We start from the raw sequence: 17,550 nt of genomic DNA, 5'->3' as shown, positions 1-17,550 counted from the left end.
GGGCCTCTGCTAATAAAACAGCTTATTGAAGTGCATTAGCGTGGAGCTGGGGAGGGGGCAGCAGTCAGCTTTCCTCAGAACGGCCACATTCTTCCCGTGAGCCTCACTGGACAGCCCTATCCCAGGGACCCCAGTCTTTGTGTTGTTTTTCCCCTTTCCTGGCCCTACTGTCCCACTGAGAAGTGATGCCCCTCCAGCAGCGAGCTTCCACCCGAAAAGCCCACTGGGCCAGGCTCGGATATGTCACCAGGGCAGCCCAAGGGTGAGAGGGGTCCAGGCCTATGTGTTTTCTGTCCTCAGGACTCAGCAGCAGCCCTGACATTAAAGAAGCCAACCCGGTGTTTCAGAGCATGCTTTTCATGTTAAGACAATTATTCCAAGCCTAAAATTTATCTTACAAACTGTCTGTAATGCCCATCAGGGCTTCTTATCTCTCTTATAACCCAAACTGCCCCCAAAATGACCCTTTGGGTATTGAGGCTTTATCAGAAGAGGTTTGTGGAAGTGCTGGCCTGTGACAGTGTCTGCCCAGCATGACAAGCCCTGATTCCCTCCTTCCCTGGAGGTGCAGGTGGGGCCGTCGGTCCATCTGACAACAGCTTACTGAGTGGTGCCTGCTGAATGCCTGGGCCCTACCCTCAGGGAGGGTGCTGCATGGCAGGAAGGCATCGGGATGGTTACAGGGACTGCCCCGGGAGTGAGTGATAAGGGCAGGTGGCTTGGGCAGCATGAGAGGACTAGACTTGGCAATGAGCGTAGGGATGGCGTCCCAGGAGGCAACCTTTAAGCAGAAACCTGAGGAATAAGCAGGAGCTGGCTCAGCAGGTATGTGGATAGGTTTAGGGGAAGTTTTCAAAACCAGGGGAAGTCAAGAGGCCAGGTACAGCTAATAAGCCCCTCTTGGAAGCCATCTTTCCTAACCATTCCCTCCCATTTCAGGAGTTGGCCAGAACCTGCAAGACCACCTGGAGATATACGTCCAGCAGGCATGTACCCTCCCCATCACTCTCCATTCAGCACAGAAGCCCTTGAGGAAAGTCCGGATTGGTCTAGAGTGGCTCTGGAAGTTCACAGGTGGGTGTGCTGGTCTGGGACCATAGTAGAACTGGTCTGTGGTCAGCACAGCCTCCTTCCTAAGGTGCTGAGCAAGGGCTCTGGCTTCAAGTCACTTGTTCAGAACTTAGCTATACCATCTGCCTCAGCTTCCCTATCTGCATGATGGGGATACATAGTCCTGCCTGGAAGGCTGTTGTGAGGACCAGATGAGGTGGCCCAGGGCCTGTCCAGGGTGAGACTCCCGAACCTGGGTGCCACTCTTCCTTACAGATAGCCAGGGATGGCCTCATGCTGGACACCCTCTGGGCTCCAAGGAGCCTGGAGAAAAAGCACACTCAGCATCCATTTCTCAGCAGTTTGTTTGTTTTCGGAGTCCCAGAGCAGTCCCCCGGGTAGGAAGTGGTGCTTTGAAATCGTATTCAGCATGTGTTTCTCCCACACCTGCCAGGTACTGTGTGCTGTGCCAATAAGGCAGGTTCCCTTGGGGAGCTTACACTTTGGTGGGGTCAGTGGAAAGAAACCACATAAACATGCTTAAGTTTTAAGATCAGGGTGTTAATAAAGTAGAGAATGGTGACAGAGTATATCTGAGAGCTAGGGAGGGTATGTACAAAGGCCCCAGGTCTAGGCATCTGGTGTTCAAAAAACAAATCTGTTGGGCCAAGGAGACTGCAGCATGTTGAGGAGAAAGCAGGGGTGCGATGGAAGAGACTCCATCATGAGGGTAGGCCGGGACACCAGCAAGGAGTCCACTGGAGCTGCCAGTGAGGAGGGGGTCTCAGCCTGGGCTGAGGGAGGGGGTGGGGGGGTATTGCCAAGTAGATGAATCCCAGTAGATTTTGGAGCTGAAGTCAGTGAGGCTTTCTGAGGGTCAGATGGTGGGCGACGAAGAAGAGGAGGAGGCAGGGACAGCTCGAATGTCTGACTTAGGCCTTGTATGAAAGAACAACCTGTCAGGGGTAGAGCCTGGGGTGGGAAAGTTCAGGATACCGGGCCACATCAGGCCTCACAGTTGGGTCTGTGGTGGAGGACACCGGGGGGGGGGGGGGGGGGGGGGAGGCGTGGCAAAGCCGAAAGGCCCTTGGCATGTAGCTGATGTTAAAACCTGTGGTGTTGGGTGAGCCCACCTGAGGGAGAGATGCCAGAGTTGAACACATGGGTCCAGGCACCAGAACAGAGGCCAGGAGGGGTGAGAGTGGGGGGTAGCCTGCCATGCCCTGATCCACTCTTCTGATCCTCAGGGGATGGAGCCACAGCCCATCTGGAAACAGGCGGATTCATCCGGAGCCAGCCTGGGGTCCCTCACCCGGACATCCAGTTCCATTTCCTGCCATCCCAAGTGATCGACCACGGACGGGTCCCCACCCAGCAGGAAGCTTACCAGGTGAGCAGACAGCTTCATCTTTGTCATCAAGCAGCGCTCTGCTCACTGCAGCAGGGCCCTCGGGTGGGGGTGGGGTGAGGCCCAGGAGCCTGTGCCCTGTCCCCCAGCTGCTCAGTGGGTCGGAGGGGAGAGGAGGAGTCTGGAGTCATCATGAGGCAGTGTGTGTGGTACGTGGAAAGCGGAGACCTGCGCCCAGCTGAGGGCAGATGCTCTAGGGATCTAGACTGCCAGAAATAGACAAATGAGGCCAACGGCCCTGGGATTTCCAGCCCCTGGAAGTTTAAGACATCATGTATAAAGCCAGGAAGCAGCAGTGATTCAGCAAGGTGATCACTTGTGGAAGCGGGGAAGGGGGTAAGATGCAAACAAATACTAAAATGTGTCTGCTCTTAATTGCCTTTGGATGTGGAGTCTCAGCCCACAGGAAACCCCAGGGCCTAAGCTACTGACTCAGAAAGTTGAAGGAGGTCACAGCTTCCTCTGGTTCTTCTAGGTGCATGTGGGGACCATGCGGGGCACGAGTGTGGGCTGGCTCAAACTGAGAAGTGCCAACCCCCGGGATCACCCGGTGATTCAACCCAACTACTTGTCAACAGGTAATTCTCCAACCCCTCTGTCTCCCCTGGGCCTGGGCTTGCCGAGTCATTTGTTCAATGAATGAATGAATGAATGCCTTCATGGGGTTTACATTAATCTCTGAATCCTACTCCTGGACCACACTTTGAGACACATCACCCCCGCCCCAATTCTAGGCTATAAACTGGGCACATGCTGCTAGGTAGTGCCCTGGGGCCCTTAAAGTAACCCTGGGATGTCCTTTTACACAGCAGGAGAGATTTGTTGCTTTCCGAACAATCTGCCAGAAGGTGCAAGGAGATCTGGCTGTGTACACTGGGGCTCACGGAGACTGTTGCTCGTTACTCTGAGTTTCATCCAGAAGCAGATTACATTCCTGGGCCTGCCTCTTTGCATGCAGCAAAACCGAGCACTCCCCACTGGGCAGGTCTTGCTCGATAATGACCCGTAGCATGCTCACAGCCACACTGGCGGAGGCAGGGTGTACGGTCTCACCTCCAAGTTAAACCTAGGGCCCCCGGGGCAGGCTGTGTCCACCTAGGGTGCTGTTTGCCTTCATGGGATGCTGCTTGGTTGCAGTCTAACTGGCTCTGAGTAGGTGACAGGCAATCTGGTGGCTCCATGTCCCTGAACTGTGTCCCCTGGGGCAGCTTACTGAGACTCTCTGTGCTCAGAATCCGTTGGCAGAGCCAGCATGGTAAAAGGAATCACCTCACCTATTTCTTCTCGTCAACAGAAGCCGACGTTAAGGACTTCCGACAGTGTGTGAAGCTGACCAGAGAAATTTTTGCTCAGAAAGCCCTAGAACCGTTCCGGGGGAAAGAGCTCCAGCCAGGAAGCCACGTGCAGTCAGATAAAGAGATAGATGCCTTTGTGCGGGCGAAAGCGGACAGCGCCTACCACCCCTCGTGCACCTGTAAGATGGGCCAGCCCTCTGACCCCACTGCCGTGGTGGACCCACAGACCAGGGTGCTTGGAGTGGAAAACCTCAGGGTGGTTGATGCCTCCATCATGCCCAGTGTGGTCAGCGGCAACCTTAACGCCCCCACCATCATGATCGCAGAGAAAGCAGCTGACATCATCAAGGGGCAGCCTGCACTCCAGGACAAGGACGTCCCTGTCTACAAGCCCGGAAGTCTGGCCACCCAGCGCTGAGGCAGTCACTGCCTGAGAAGCCTCCTGACAAGCCAAGAGGGTCAGCAGAGTCCCTGCCCTCAGTGCCCTTTCCTGAAACTGTCTAGAATGTTAGGATTCAGTGGCTGAGAATGGGTTAATCTCTTAGGATGGGAGACCAGTATCAGGGCAGCAAAGCAGGTTTCTTTTCCCCAGCATTTTCCTGCGGGCCCCTCCCCCTGCCTCCTGAAGGGGCAGCAGAGGGGACCAAGGGACAGGCCAAAGGAGGATGATGGTTAACTTCTGCCATGGCCTTGTCTTAATAGTCCAGGTTCTGGTCAGACTTGAGGGAAGTGGTTCCCTCTCAGGCCTCCCTCTTAAGGCGAGCCGCTCTAAGAGCAGGGTGCTGTGCCCAGAGGCTAGGTGGTGGCTAGACCACACTGGGTTCTCAGGGTGGGGGCATCCCCCACCTCAGGCTGCACACTGTAGCTGAGGCCTGTGCGTAAGCCTCCGGTGTCCCTGTTTGGAGGGCAAGCTGCCTGCTGGGAGAAACACAGTCTTCCCCCGTGCTTCCCGATCCCATTCGGGCCACTCTGAGGGCCCACCTCGCCAGTGCTCTGGTTCTTACTAAACACAGCCCAATGGGAAGATTTCTGGACCTTGATCTAAAGAAGCTTCTGGAGAGTCTCTTCACTCCCATAGGTTTCATGATTTAGCATTTTAAAAGATTTTCCTGTTACCAGGGAAACCTAGAAATCCAGAGCAGACCCCACAGACCAGACCACTGCTCCATGCCAAAGCAGCTAGCCCAAGAGGACCCTTTCCCATCAGCCTGGGGAAGCGACTCACGGCGGACAAAGCCGGCTAATTCGTATTCCGCGGACATCCACAGGACCCGACTGGGATGGAGCTGAGGCTGATGGAAAAAGTTGTCAAGTCAAACTAGGTACCCGATCCTGTAAAAGTACAACTGAGTGAAAGAAAAAATAAGTTGGCAAAGATTTGAGTTGGGGGGTGGGGAGGGGGGCGGAGAGCAGATACAAGAAGCATTTAAAATAGTTCTTTGATCTTTAAACTTCCTATAATCCAATAATGTAATCCAGTAACTTCTTTTTGAATGGAGATGCCTTAGCCAGACTGCTCTCACAGGGTAATGGAAATAAATGTGTTTTGGATGGATCTTTCTAAAGATCTCCAAGGCCACTTCCCACAACAGGGGAGAAAAGGATTGTTCCATGGAAAGCTGCTGTGCTAGACACAGAACAGGGAGGGAAAGAAAATGGGGGCGTTCCAGGCTTCCCCCCGGGGTCAGAGTGGATCGAGGTGTCATGGAGGCCAGACAGCCACAACTTGTGTTTGTGAGACAGACCTTCCAGAAAGATAGAGAGAAGAAAACCATGACACCTCTCCTTCCTTTAAAAATTTTAAGTGGCTCTGGTTTACTCTTACCTGTATCTTGCTGCATTTTCTGTCCCAAGGGAGGTTCTAAATCTGCCAAGAGATTGATTTCTTCTAGGGAAGTCCCCATGTGCCCCCGCAGCCATGGTCCACAACTGTCAGCCTCAGGGCCTGGGAGCTGCCTGCAGGGGTGAAGGAAGATCAGAGGAGGGCAGCTGCCAATCTCACTGCTCTGAGGGCCAATGAGTGACAAGTTGGGTAGGTGGAGGGGTCCAGGCCTGCCTGTGACTGTGCTGACCTTGTCTAGTGCGGGTAAGCCAGGTGACACAGCCATTCTATTCGGTGGTGGTCTCAGTCTCTGGGGCAGTGGCTGCTTTGCCTCCTGTGTCTGTATTGTAAGATAAGCAGAAGTGAGAGGAGGTACGTGATCTTGCACGGCTGCATTACATTTAGGCCCCTCTCCCACTCTCGGTCACCGAGCCTCATCCCATACGATCATACAGTGTAGCCAGATGCAGAAATAGAGTGGACCGCGAGTGTTCTGTATCCAGGCCCCACAGAAGTCAAGGCGAAACACTGTGTTGTCGGGGTTCAGCCACAAGATGGAATAGTGTGCTTTGAAGTGACTCCTCGCTCCAGCCAGAATAGTGGCCCGTGTCATAATAGGCCATCTCAAGGTTCCATTGCCATGAGGGAACCTTCGGCCTCAGAAAGAGGGCTGTTGGCTGGGGAAGCCAGAGAGGGGAGAAAAGTGCCTATTGGGTTAGGGAGGCTGAGCCACAGTCAGACGTCCCTTGGGGCCCCCAGAGACCAGGCCAGCACTCAGCCCTGAGAGAATCTTCTTGAAGCCCCTTGGCAAAGCACCCATGATACCTAAACAGAAGAATGTACTTTTCAAAAAACGGTTGAAAAAGTGTAACAGGAAGCTGTGTATATACCTGAATGGGCTCCGGGCACGGACCCCTTTGAAGAAGACTGCGTTCAAGCTGCTGCATCAACAGAAGGTTCTTCCTGGTAGAACGGAGGACGGCACGGAAACCGAGCAGCTCGCCAGCAGCATGACCAGGAATGGCAGGTCCTGGAAGCCGGATCCTGGCTTCCAGACATGCAGCCTCTCTGCTTCCGGGCCAACTGTAGGAATCCTCATTTCCATAAAATCAGATAGCTTCTCTCCAGCCAAACCCTTTTCCTCCCCACAAAGGCCGTTTCCTGTTTCTGCCAACTTAACATCAGATCTAATATCTACATCCTTTTCCCTTAAAACCTAGAGGGAAACACATGCCTTCTCCACCAGCTCTGTTCTGAGACCCAGGCCGTCTCCCATTCCCTCTCTCCTGCCACCATCCCCACAGGAGATGCAAGGCCACTCTCGCTGGTGCTCCCATGTTGGAGGCAAGGGCCCCAGGCCTGCTCCCCATTCTCCTATTCTCGCCTGCCCTCTGAAGCCCCCAGGAAGGAAAGAATATTATTTTGGAGAAATAAAAACTTTGTCAACAATGAGAGCCCAGCTGGTGTCTGTTTTTGAGTCTGGTAGGAGCTGGAGCTCTGTGCCAGACGATAGCTCTGTCGCTGACCAGTGTTCAGAACAAACCAACGCCCATAACAGCGGAAACCTTTGTAGGAGAACAGGCAGTTGGCAAAGACACTAAAGACCATAAAAAATGTGAAATAAACTGCCCTGGTTCCTTTCATAAGCGTGGGGTCAGCAGTAAGGTAGGTAAAGCCCATGCTGTGTGCCCTGTGTACCAAGAAGCTTCCCAGGCTTGGGCAGACTCCCAGACAGAGCTAGAAAGCCCCGTCTGGCCAGGCTGCCAGGATAGAAACCAGAGAGAATGCTTAATGAGGATCCTGCTCATTGGTAGTTAAATCCAAGCTGACATATCTATTTGTGATATTAAGAAAAACATGAGAAACCAAATGTACTATTTTTTAGGGGGTGGGAGGGGGCCCAAAAAGGAGAGACATTTAATCTTAAAACTTTCTAAAGCAAAGGAAAAAAATAACACATCCTCTACAACTTCAGTTTTTTGTTTTTTTTTTTTGTTTGTTTTTTTTTTTTTTACAAAGAACAACTTAATGGTTGATAGGAGATTGAACCAGGCTTAAAGCAGACCTGTTAAGAGCAGTACAGCTTATAAAAATGCTAGTTTTTAAGTACTGACTGGAAAAGATTGTGGCCTGCACCAAAAAAACCCCATCCTGGGAGGGCAGTTTGGGCTGCTGCTAAGTCGTAGTAATGCCCAGCGGAGACGATGGGGACAGTGGGTTAGCCCTTTAGGAGAAACTGCTCTCGGCAGCTGGTGTTACCTTCTGCATTAAGGAGGGAGCCGTGAGGGTAACACAAAGTTATGCAGTTAGAGAACCGCCCTCGGCAGAGTGCCCCTTCTGAAGCTCTCCCTGCCCTGCTCCAGGTCTTTGCAAGGAGAGCTCCCTAACACAAAATTCTTACACAGTTTTGTTCTGAAGAACATTTTGCGTTTTAATAAAAAAAAAAATTATGTCAGGAAATAGTCATTTACAAACCTGGAAGTGTTTTTGCCTGGATCTGGAGTAAGAATGTCTTAAGAGGTTTGTAAGGTCTTCATAACAAAGTGTTGTTATTTATAAAACAAAACGAAACAAAAACCCAAAACATTAACAGGTCATGTAGGTGATATTTAAAAATTTTGAACCAAAAACTGCTACCTGTATTTTTGACTGCAGGGAATCCCTGCCAAGGAAAGTTGACAAACGGCGTAATTCTTTGAAAAGAAAAGGAAGCCTGGGTGGGTCTAATGGTCCAAAAGTGGGTTTTCATCAGGAAGTACAATCGGGGTGTGAGTACGTTCTAATGAAAACTTCAGCCCTCATTCAGTTGCATATAAAAGCCCTCGGAGAGAACACACAGTACAGCAATGTTTTGTAAAAAGGCAACAATACGATTTGTGGACACCTCTGACGTTCTCATCCCACAGATCATCACTTTGCCTCCCCCCCTCCCCGTTCCCCCTCCCCCGCCCCAACTCCTTATTTAAGACAAGCACAGTAGCCATCCCCAGGGAGCAAGGAAGGGCAGAGGAACTTCAAAAATGCCTTGTGGGGGCAGCTGAGGAAACCACCACTGTGAACGCCACAGGGTCAGAGTAACCAGCTCGACCTACTGTAATGAACTTGTTGAAGGGTCAGTAGAATAAAAGTTGCAACCCACAGTGGACCAGAGGTCCACTATCAAATCCTAGCACTCTTGCCCAAAGCCAAGACTGTAAATCGTCATCTGGTGTATCTTGGGTTAAGGTAGATTTATAGTAACTCAAAATATTTTAGAAAAATCTCTGTAGTGTCAAGTTCTTTCGAACTTAAAATGTCATCCCCAAAAGATTTTTCACTGAATAAAGGAGAATTGGCTCTATTTCTTCTACTTCTGTACAGCCCAAGTAAAAATGCTAATAATTTCTAGATTTCGGTGGGGAACTACCATTATTAGGACCCATAGATATTGCTGCAGTTCAAATACGGTACAATAATTACAAAATATAGACCATCTCTTTACAAATACAAATTATAGTATATTACAAGTCATGTACAGTAAATCTATAATTTTTAAACAAACTAGCGTATCTAAGTTTACCTGGTTGCGAGTGCATGATTATTCCAGTTTACAGTTGCCCTTAACCTGACAGTCAGAAACCAACTGAGTGATGCTCTCTCTTGTAAACTGGGGTCACATAACAGAAAACCTCGTGGATAAGGTCCTGCTCCCCTCTCAGGATGACGGCTGGTAGGTAGGTCCTGATTTACACACTGTATTTCAGAACAGCTAAACAGAAACCAGGAAGCAGTGTATCTGGGGGGAAGAGGGTTTAAAAATGGATATGCTGGGCCCAGTGAATGTCTGATATGCTAGACCGATGGCTGAGGTAATGACACAGGTGTGGTGATCGTCATCACCTTTAACCTTCCCCACCATGCCAGCAGGTGGGTGGGCGCGGGTGAGCGCCTGGGAGGGGCACTCTGGACAAGTGGGCTGGGCTTGTCCGACCTCCTCGCCGGTCCTCCCCAAGAGGGCTGGACCTGCTGCTTCCGACAGCTGGAGCCGGGCACACGTGTGCGGCTGTTCCCTACCAGGTTTATGGCTTCCTTGAGGCATGACATCACTTGTACAAAAGTCTAATTGAATATGGACTCCACACTAGTGCCTAAACTTTCCTAACTACGAGGCACTTTTTCCCTGGCCCTCTGGCGCCCCACCTGAGGCCAGAGCCAGTCTGCCCCTCCCTGGGGGCTACAGGGTGGTGATGCATATCATTTCATCTGCCAGGTCCTCCTCATCCCTTCCAGGGTCAGGCTCTTCATCGCTGTAGCCTGGCCCGAAGTCCTGGAGCTCATAGTCCTGCCGGTGTGACACGGGGCCCACACCCCCGTTGGCCCGGGGATGTACAGTCCCGTTGAGCAGGTTGCTGGCTGCACTCTCCATCTCGTCGATGGTTAGGTCACAGGCATCGGCGATTTCGTGTTTTGTGGCCGATACAAATTTTGGGTCCCTTGCATACCGTCCTAAACCTTCGGATATCAGGACCTGTATGGGACAAATGCATCGCGTGAATGTGTTACAAGGCTTTGGGGGTGGGGGTGGGGCGGGGAATGACAAAGGAGCCACCTCGAGCCCTAACTGCAGGACATGATTTTATGTTCATTAGACCTCACACGTGATAGCTCAATGTCAATGGCTTTGAAAACATCACAGACTTCAAACACTACATATGGCCCAACAAGAACAAGCCCCATTGGGGAAAAAGATTCCAGGAGAAGCTGGCAATATTTGCAGGTACAGCACGTGCAATCCTAGGTACAGCTCCTTCATGAGAACTGGCAGTGGTGGTATTTGTATATTGGTGCTGTCCGTCCCCTCTTTGCTTTGGAGCAGTGGGCAATATCGGACAAAAAGCGACACAGCTGGGCTCTGGGGCCTCCCACCCTCACAACCACCGCTGCTCCAGCGGGTCCCCCTCCGCCGGGCAGAGCCTGCCCATCTGTGGCACGCTCTGGGGGGGCCATACTCACTGCTTCCACCAAGCTGTCTGCGCTCCTCTGCTTGTCACTGTTTTTGTTGCGGAAGCTGCTGGGGACAGTCAGGCTGGCTGGTGTGAAAGTTCGGTACGAGATGCCCGGCTCGTCCGTGTACCAGGAGCTTCGGTGCAGGGACGGCAGGCTGCCGTTGACCTGGTCCAGGGCCTCTGGCCGCTCCACCTGGATCAGGGGTGCATAGCACGGTGTCCAGTCCCGGTACGGAGGAGTCGCCGGAGGGGTGGCCCATGACCGGGTTGAGTGGCTCGGTGAGTACTTCTGGGCTTTACTGGAATCCAGGCCCGCAACTGCCATGATCTGAGGGGAGAGAGGAGGTGGGAAGGCCAGAGGTCCTCAGGTGCAGGCCGCAGGCCTCACGCAGACCAAGCAGGAGGCACAAAAGCTGGACAAAGGCAGCCTCGGACAATGACTTTAAAAGGACATGGGCAGTAAAAGCCGGCTTTCTAGCGGACCGTTTTGTGTTTCCCCAAATGCGCTGCCTATGACTGTTCCCAAGTAGGAATCAGCCACTAATTCACGAAATTGCTGCTGAGCAGTGGAGAATTAGGGAAGACACTGGCCCTGTGGCATGTGAACATACCAGCCAGATCACTCTACGTTTATTTTTTTTATTTTTTATTTTTTTAATTTTTTTTTTCAACGTTTATTTATTTTTGGGACAGAGAGAGACAGAGCATGAACGGGGGAGGGGCAGAGAGAGAGGGAGACACAGAATCAGAAACAGGCTCCAGGCTCTGAGCCATCAGCCCAGAGCCCGACGCGGGGCTCGAACCCACGGACCGTGAGATCGTGACCTGGCTGAAGTCAGACACTTAACCGACTGCGCCACCCAGGCGCCCCTCACTCTACGTTTAAATATGAAGTCCATTCGGGGCAAACGAGCAGTTCCCAGCCCTGGGAAGGAGCACAGATCCCTTTCTCTAATGCAAGTCCTCACAGCAGCTGGCACAGGGTCTGCTCCTCCCACCTACAGCTGCACCACAGCAGATGCGTCCTGATGCTCCCTCTGCACAGAGGGCCCCGGACGCCCGGTCTTGTGAACAGCACAGTCCTGTGGCCCACTGGAAGCCGTGGCCACCCGAGGGAGGCAGGGCAGACACAAATCAGGCCCTCATTGGGACGGGACGGCAGAGGGAAGGGCATTTTCACACATGTGCTCGTGTAGACTTATGTGCCTACTTGGTTCATGGCATTTGACGGCTGGGCCTGCCCAAACTTTGTCCTTTCACAATAAAGTAGGACATGATTAAAAATTAATATAAAAACCGAAGGCAGAAGAGTAAAAAGTTGGCAGAGACCCGTAGTGGAAGCTAGTGTTCGTGTGCTCATGTAGGGCGAGCTGGCTCTCTGCACATGTACGGACTGGGTGCTCCCTGCACGCCTCCCCCACCGACACACATACATGGTTGACGGCATCTCCGATGTGCTCTTTTCAGGAAGAAAAAGTACCATATTCTTGTCCTTGAGGCAAAGCCCTGGTGAGTGGGCAGCGCCCCCACCCTCCCTTCAGACCTTGGGCCCCCTCCTGTCCAACCACCTAACTGTGGACAGTCCTCCTCCCTGAACCACATGCCCCTCGCGGTCTGGGCTGGGGGCTCACCCCGCCCCCTTGGGGCCACAGGACCCTGCCCGCAGAGGGCTCTAGAGACGTGTTTTAATGAAAGAACAATGTCTCAGAACAAATAAAGGGCCGCACTAATTGTTCAGGATCAGGCAAACGGTCGCCACTCCCTGGGTCAGGGGTTGTACCAGATCCCATCTCCTGCACCCAGGACAGAAGGCAGCGTGCACCAAGGCTGAGTGCCCAGCTTTGGAAGCTGGCAGCCTTGGATTCAAATGCCAACTTGGTTACACACCCCCTGTGTGAGCTCAGGCAAGCCACCTACCCTGTCCCTGACATTTGCCCATCTGTGAAATGGGTTCACGATCATATCTATTTGATAGGGTTGCTACAGGATTGAACCCGAGTGCAACATGAAGGTTCTCTCTGACCCTCCTGCTGCCGGCAGTCAGAGAGAAGGGGGTGTCCTGAGGGTGGGTCCCATGCAGGGTGCCCATTGGGCCCGTGATGTCCAGGCCAGGTGGACCAGCTCACCTGCTGCTGCATCAGGTGCAGGGGCAGGGCTGTGCGGTGGGGGAAGGCAGGGGGCGGCGGGGCCTCTTCCTGGCTGCTCTGCCGGCGCAGACACTCGAAGTTGAAGGAGGATCTCCGGCGGGCTGAGAAGTGAAGCACAGCAGCACTTGTGAACCGAGCGCTCTGTCAGGACCCCGGGGCCCTGGGGTTGAGGGTGGCCCGCTGGACATTCAGCAGAGAGCCCAAGAGGAAGCACGCGACAGGTCCGAGGAAAAGCATCAGGTAGGAAGGCCTCAGAACTTTGGGAGGGAGGATGAAGAAGCTGCCCAGCCGAGGGACGTTTTTAACAAGTTCAAGCTGGTTTCTTGTGAATGCAGTGCCTGTTCTCACGGGGCAGAGCTAAAGGCTCCGGAGTGCGGCTGTTCTGATTCGAAGCCCCGGCCCTGTGGATACGTTGTGGGAGCACAGCGTTTCAGGCCAAGAACAACAAGGTCATTCTAGAATCCTACGGCTGCTTGCTGACTGACCCCCTTCTCACCCTGCAGACATCCTAAGTGTCTCTGGGGGACGTGGCCTCTCGCTGGTGCTCCCGTGCTTCTACCTGCTTTAAGGGGTGGGGGGATGACCTGCTACCAGCTCAGCCAGATACGAAGCAAATTCTTTTGTTGGGAAAGACCCAGCTTCTCTAGCACTGAAGACAAAAACAGAAAAGAACACCTCTAAGGATAAAGAACATGGTTGTCCTATTAACGCCCACTTTAAAGAAAAGCTCCTGCATGGGGTTGAGCGATGACAACGGATCCAGGAGGTCAGTCTGAATCCTGGGCCCCCAAGCACAGGCCAGAGGCTGACTCTGGAAACAGCTCCATCCTCCAAAGGTGCTGGCTCACTGCTTGGGGGCCTGATAGTTTGCAAGGCAGGAGCGAGGTCTCTTTAACCTCTGCTAAGATCCCAGGGCATTTGTCATGCCCCAGCAAAACGCTGCACACCCCTAATTCCTGTACTGGAAAACTGCAGAGGCGAGCCTCCCAGGCCTCCTGGGACCACACGTGGAGCTGCAGAAACCAGGTTCTGTGAGCTCTAATCTAAAAGTGCATGAAGACTGGGCTGAGCCCTTGGCTGGCTCTGCCCTGTGGGCATGCCGGGCCCCCTCCTCCTCGCTGAGTTGCATGACAGCTGCTGTCCTCCATGCACCACACGGGGGATGGGCCTCCCCTGGCTGCACACCCTCTAGGACCGTCCTAGGATCAGATGGCAAGGGCCAGAGGCTCGGAGCCAGGAGAGGAAGCCACCATCCCTCTCATTTGGGGAGTGCCTTTCAGTTTTGAAAATCGGTCCACGTACACCTGTCATCTCATCTGCTGTGCACAACCACCTCTGACAGAGGAAGCAATCCCACTGCGGCTGAGAACATAGGTTGAAGACTTCCATGTTCTCCTCCCTGCCCAACGTCTGAACTGATGGGCAGTAAAGCAAATAAAATACATTTTATTTATTTGCCCTTACGAATACAAAGGGCATCTGCTCTAGCCCACTCAGCTTCACCAGGGCAGAGCCTCTGAATGGTGGGCATTAATGTGGCCACCACAGGGGACACAGGGAGGTCCAGGGAGGGCAATGGTCCTCTGGTGGGCCAGGGGCTCTACCTGGCCTCACCTGCATGTGTCATCCAGTATTTATGGAGCTCAGGATTGCTCTGTTTAGCAGCATGTGTTTGGGGCTGCAGAATTAAATATTAACCATGGAAATGGGTCTGATTACACTCCCCAGCAGGTCAGTGACAGCTGGAGAGAGGCAGAGGGCCCCAGGCGCCACCCAGCCACACTTGGTATTGCATGCGGAGTTAGCAGACTTGGAGCCAACATGTCTTGGCTATTTTTGGTTCCTGATTAGAGTCCTACTCACAAATATGCTTCATTCCTCAGAAACACCAGGAATAGATATTTTTTAACCAATCACCAAAATGCCCACATGTGCAAAATCAAACTCCCCGGCCGGGAGCAGCAGGGGCCACTGCTACATTTCTTACCCCAGCCCACGTTCCTCACTTGGGGTGACCCAGATCTCCTGCAGCACTGCTTAGGCCACCTGCATAGGCAAAACAGGTGGGGAGCAGCCAGCCCCCACGTCTTCTCAGCAGGATGGGATTCCTCCGGCCCCAGGATGGGGGTGCTGACCCTAGAAGTCAACACCAAGGCCAAAACCTGCCCCGTGAACAATGGCATTGGCTGACCCATGGCAAAGATGAAAGACGGGGGGACGGGGAGGTGAGGGGGGCACTCCCTGGTGGGGACTGAGAAGAGATGGACATCAAGAGTCCCCAGGTGGCCTTCAGAGGCGTGGGGCTGGGTGGGATAGGCCTGGGCTCAGGTCCAGCTCTGCACAGGGCTGATCCCTTCCACCCTCCTCTGTCAGGAGAGGGCCTAACAACGACATGGCACACATCTTACCTACCTCACAGGATGGGCCTCGGGCTCAAAGGCAATAATAACATGCACAAAAAGCCCCTTATCAGATGCCACATACTATGGACATTTAGGCCACATACTGCCTTCCTCTGTTCTCAGAGAGTCAAGAACAGCACTAAAGTTGTCCGAGCTCTATCACGTGAGATACAGATGAGACAGAAAGGAAAGTTGGTAGGATCTCCAACCAGGGGAGGCTGGAGGGCTGACAGTCCCCAACAAAGCAGGACCACATTTGTCACACTCCCCCGGGGGGGCTGGGGTTGGGGGAGGGGCACACTGTTCCTTGGAAGGCTTCACCCAAAACAAAAAATCTGGCCTCACATGTTGGGGTGGGAGGTAGTAGGCGTCTCCTTGGAGATCTCCGAGAGTCATAGCAAATGGGTGAGTCGTCATCTTCCAAGAAGCCTTGGGGGTGATGGTAGCCTCGAGGCCGCTCGAAGTCCCAGTTGCTGCCTGGGTATCTATTGTAGTAGCTGTAGTTCTGCCTGGTGGTCAAAAAGGCCAAAAGAGACGGTAAGGGGCGCCCGAGATTCTAGTTAACAAGTCCTGCCTGTCAGCTCGGACAGACCCACCTTTCTTGAACACCCTGGACTGGCTGAGAGCAAGGCAGTCCTCGGCCTCACGGAAGACTCCTCCCTGCCTTTCTGGCCCTATTTCTCCTGCTCCCGCTTTCCCTCTGGCCCAGAGTCTGTGCTCTGCCTCACTTCCCAGAGCAGGCCAGGTGTAGTGCACATGGGCCCTGGCTTCAGGGCACGAGGGGCGGGAGACAGCCAGGCCTCCTACCGTCAGCCGGAGCCGCAGAGCCACTCACCTGCTCCCGGCCGGTGAGCCGGCATCCTCAGAGCCCTCCTCACCACTGAAATACTCCTGCTCCTCCAAGCAGCGGGGGTCGCTGAAGTAGCCGTGTACCTCTGGATCTTCCCGGCAAATAGTTGGGAACTGCTCATCTCCTGAGTCAGACCTGCGGTTGCGAGACAGGGTCTGAGCGCCCAGGCAGGCGGCAGACACCTCCCGTAGCCAGGCCGCGGTGGGAGGCCAGCTCCCCCCGCCCCCCACATGCCCCTGACTTCTCCCCGGTGCACCCGGGACTGGACTGCTCAGACTCCGCGTGTGAGCACATCTCTCTCTCGGTACCCTGCACGATGCCGGCGCCAAACCACTATGCCCAGGGGCCACAGCGCCAAAGGAGTCGGTGTAATTTGGGGGAAGAGAACAAGGAAATGGACATAGAGGCCTGCAGGGATCCGCAGTCCCAGGGAAAAGGCTCTGATCCTTCCTGCCCTGGCCTGTGTGACTTCAGGGTCTGGAACAAAGAGGACCCCTAACCAATTTCCCACTGCGTCCACCCCAGGAAAAGTCGCAGGGGTTTGCAACTCAGTGTCCCAGGGGGACTCACACGTGTGACACCTGGCATGTTTTCAAAGCCTGCCTTGCCCACATGGCAAGACTGTCATACTGTCTCCCTGAAAGCCACCGTCCTGGCCTCGGTCCTCAGGAAAACCAGCCAGGCTCTGTTACATCAACTCCCTCCAAAGAGAGGACTGTGCTCCCTCCAAGTTTATGCTCTCAAGTTGCTCCTGAGCAGCTGGTTTCTCTTGATACAATGAAAGCAAGAGACCAAGCCCCCCGTTCCCAGGAAAATGATCATCCCACTCACAAATCAACCCGCTTTAGCAAATGCGTAGCAGGGTACACAGCACAGACGTTGGGGGCTCCAGGACAGACAGAGAAGATCTGGTCCCTGGTCTTCAGGAGGTTGGGGTCACTATCTTATCAAGTCCCCACAAGAGGCTTGAACTCAGAGAGCAGCAGGCATTGGCCGGCCTCCCGGGGCCAGGCAGCCGGAAGTGCACAGTGGGCTCTCCCTATGCTATCATGAGGCCCGTGGGCACACTGGCGCCTCAATACCAGCACATCCTTGGCTGTAACAGATTGTGTAGTCTACACACATATGGACCTCAAAGCTCATTTGCTTAGAAAGCAGCAGCTACCTCTGCTCCTGGAGTCCACAGGCCCAAGCAGTTGCCTCTAGGGAAGTTTCATCCCTCAGTGTTGAGAGGCTGGTAGGTCACACTTACGACACAGAGTATTTAACACACAAACGCAATGAGCACATACCTAATGTAAGTTTCATAATAGCGGGTTCTATCCAGGACAAGCATAACATGGGAGGGAGGGAGGGAGAAGATAAAAGTTAAATCCTTCCAACAAAATTTAAAATGCAGATATCAGGCTAGTTCCTAGCACAGAGGTCAGCAAACTATGGTTTATAGGCCATATACTGTCCATGAGCTACGAACGGTTCTTACTTTCAGAGGATTGCAAAAAACAAACAAAAAAAAACCCAAAGGAATAAAAATATTTCATCACATGTGACTATATGAAGTTCACATTGCAGTGTCTGTAAATAAAGTTTT

The 17,550-nt window shown here is 53.2% G+C and overlaps 2 protein-coding genes across 5 annotated transcripts in view; one reads left to right on the top strand and one right to left on the bottom strand.

Moving 5' to 3' along the window:
- Positions 1-7,027, top strand: part of CHDH (choline dehydrogenase) — a 35,870-nt gene extending 28,843 nt beyond the window's left edge. Inside the window, exons 5-9 of one of the 2 annotated variants that reach the window (XM_047096707.1) lie at positions 940-1,074; positions 2,298-2,440; positions 2,934-3,036; positions 3,753-4,211; positions 4,873-7,027. In XM_047096707.1, the coding sequence (XP_046952663.1) occupies positions 940-1,074; positions 2,298-2,440; positions 2,934-3,036; positions 3,753-4,171 (800 nt within the window). In that variant the 3' untranslated portion in view covers positions 4,172-4,211; positions 4,873-7,027. Of the gene's footprint in view, positions 1-939; positions 1,075-2,297; positions 2,441-2,933; positions 3,037-3,752 lie in introns of both variants that reach the window. The other variant, XM_047096706.1, reaches the window with a different exon arrangement.
- An 833-nt stretch (positions 7,028-7,860) lies between these two features.
- Positions 7,861-17,550, bottom strand: part of CACNA1D (calcium voltage-gated channel subunit alpha1 D) — a 303,968-nt gene continuing 294,278 nt past the window's right edge. For 2 of the 3 annotated variants that reach the window (XM_047094458.1, XM_047094455.1), the window contains 6 exons: positions 17,252-17,278; positions 15,945-16,094; positions 15,455-15,618; positions 12,687-12,808; positions 10,568-10,888; positions 7,861-10,082 (listed from right to left, as the gene is read on the bottom strand). In XM_047094458.1, coding sequence (XP_046950414.1) covers positions 9,789-10,082; positions 10,568-10,888; positions 12,687-12,808; positions 15,455-15,618; positions 15,945-16,094; positions 17,252-17,278 — 1,078 coding nt within the window. In that variant the 3' untranslated portion in view covers positions 7,861-9,788. The remainder of the gene's footprint in view (positions 10,083-10,567; positions 10,889-12,686; positions 12,809-15,454; positions 15,619-15,944; positions 16,095-17,251; positions 17,279-17,550) is intronic. The other variant, XM_047094459.1, reaches the window with a different exon arrangement.

Source organism: Lynx rufus, unplaced genomic scaffold, assembly GCF_022079265.1.
Source record: "Lynx rufus isolate CCGP_SWC_20201006 ecotype Redwood Valley unplaced genomic scaffold, mLynRuf1.p SCAF_4, whole genome shotgun sequence".
Taxonomy (NCBI): domain Eukaryota; kingdom Metazoa; phylum Chordata; class Mammalia; order Carnivora; family Felidae; genus Lynx; species Lynx rufus.
Note: the sequence above shows the minus strand (reverse complement) of the source record. Positions and strands in the feature narration are given on the sequence as shown.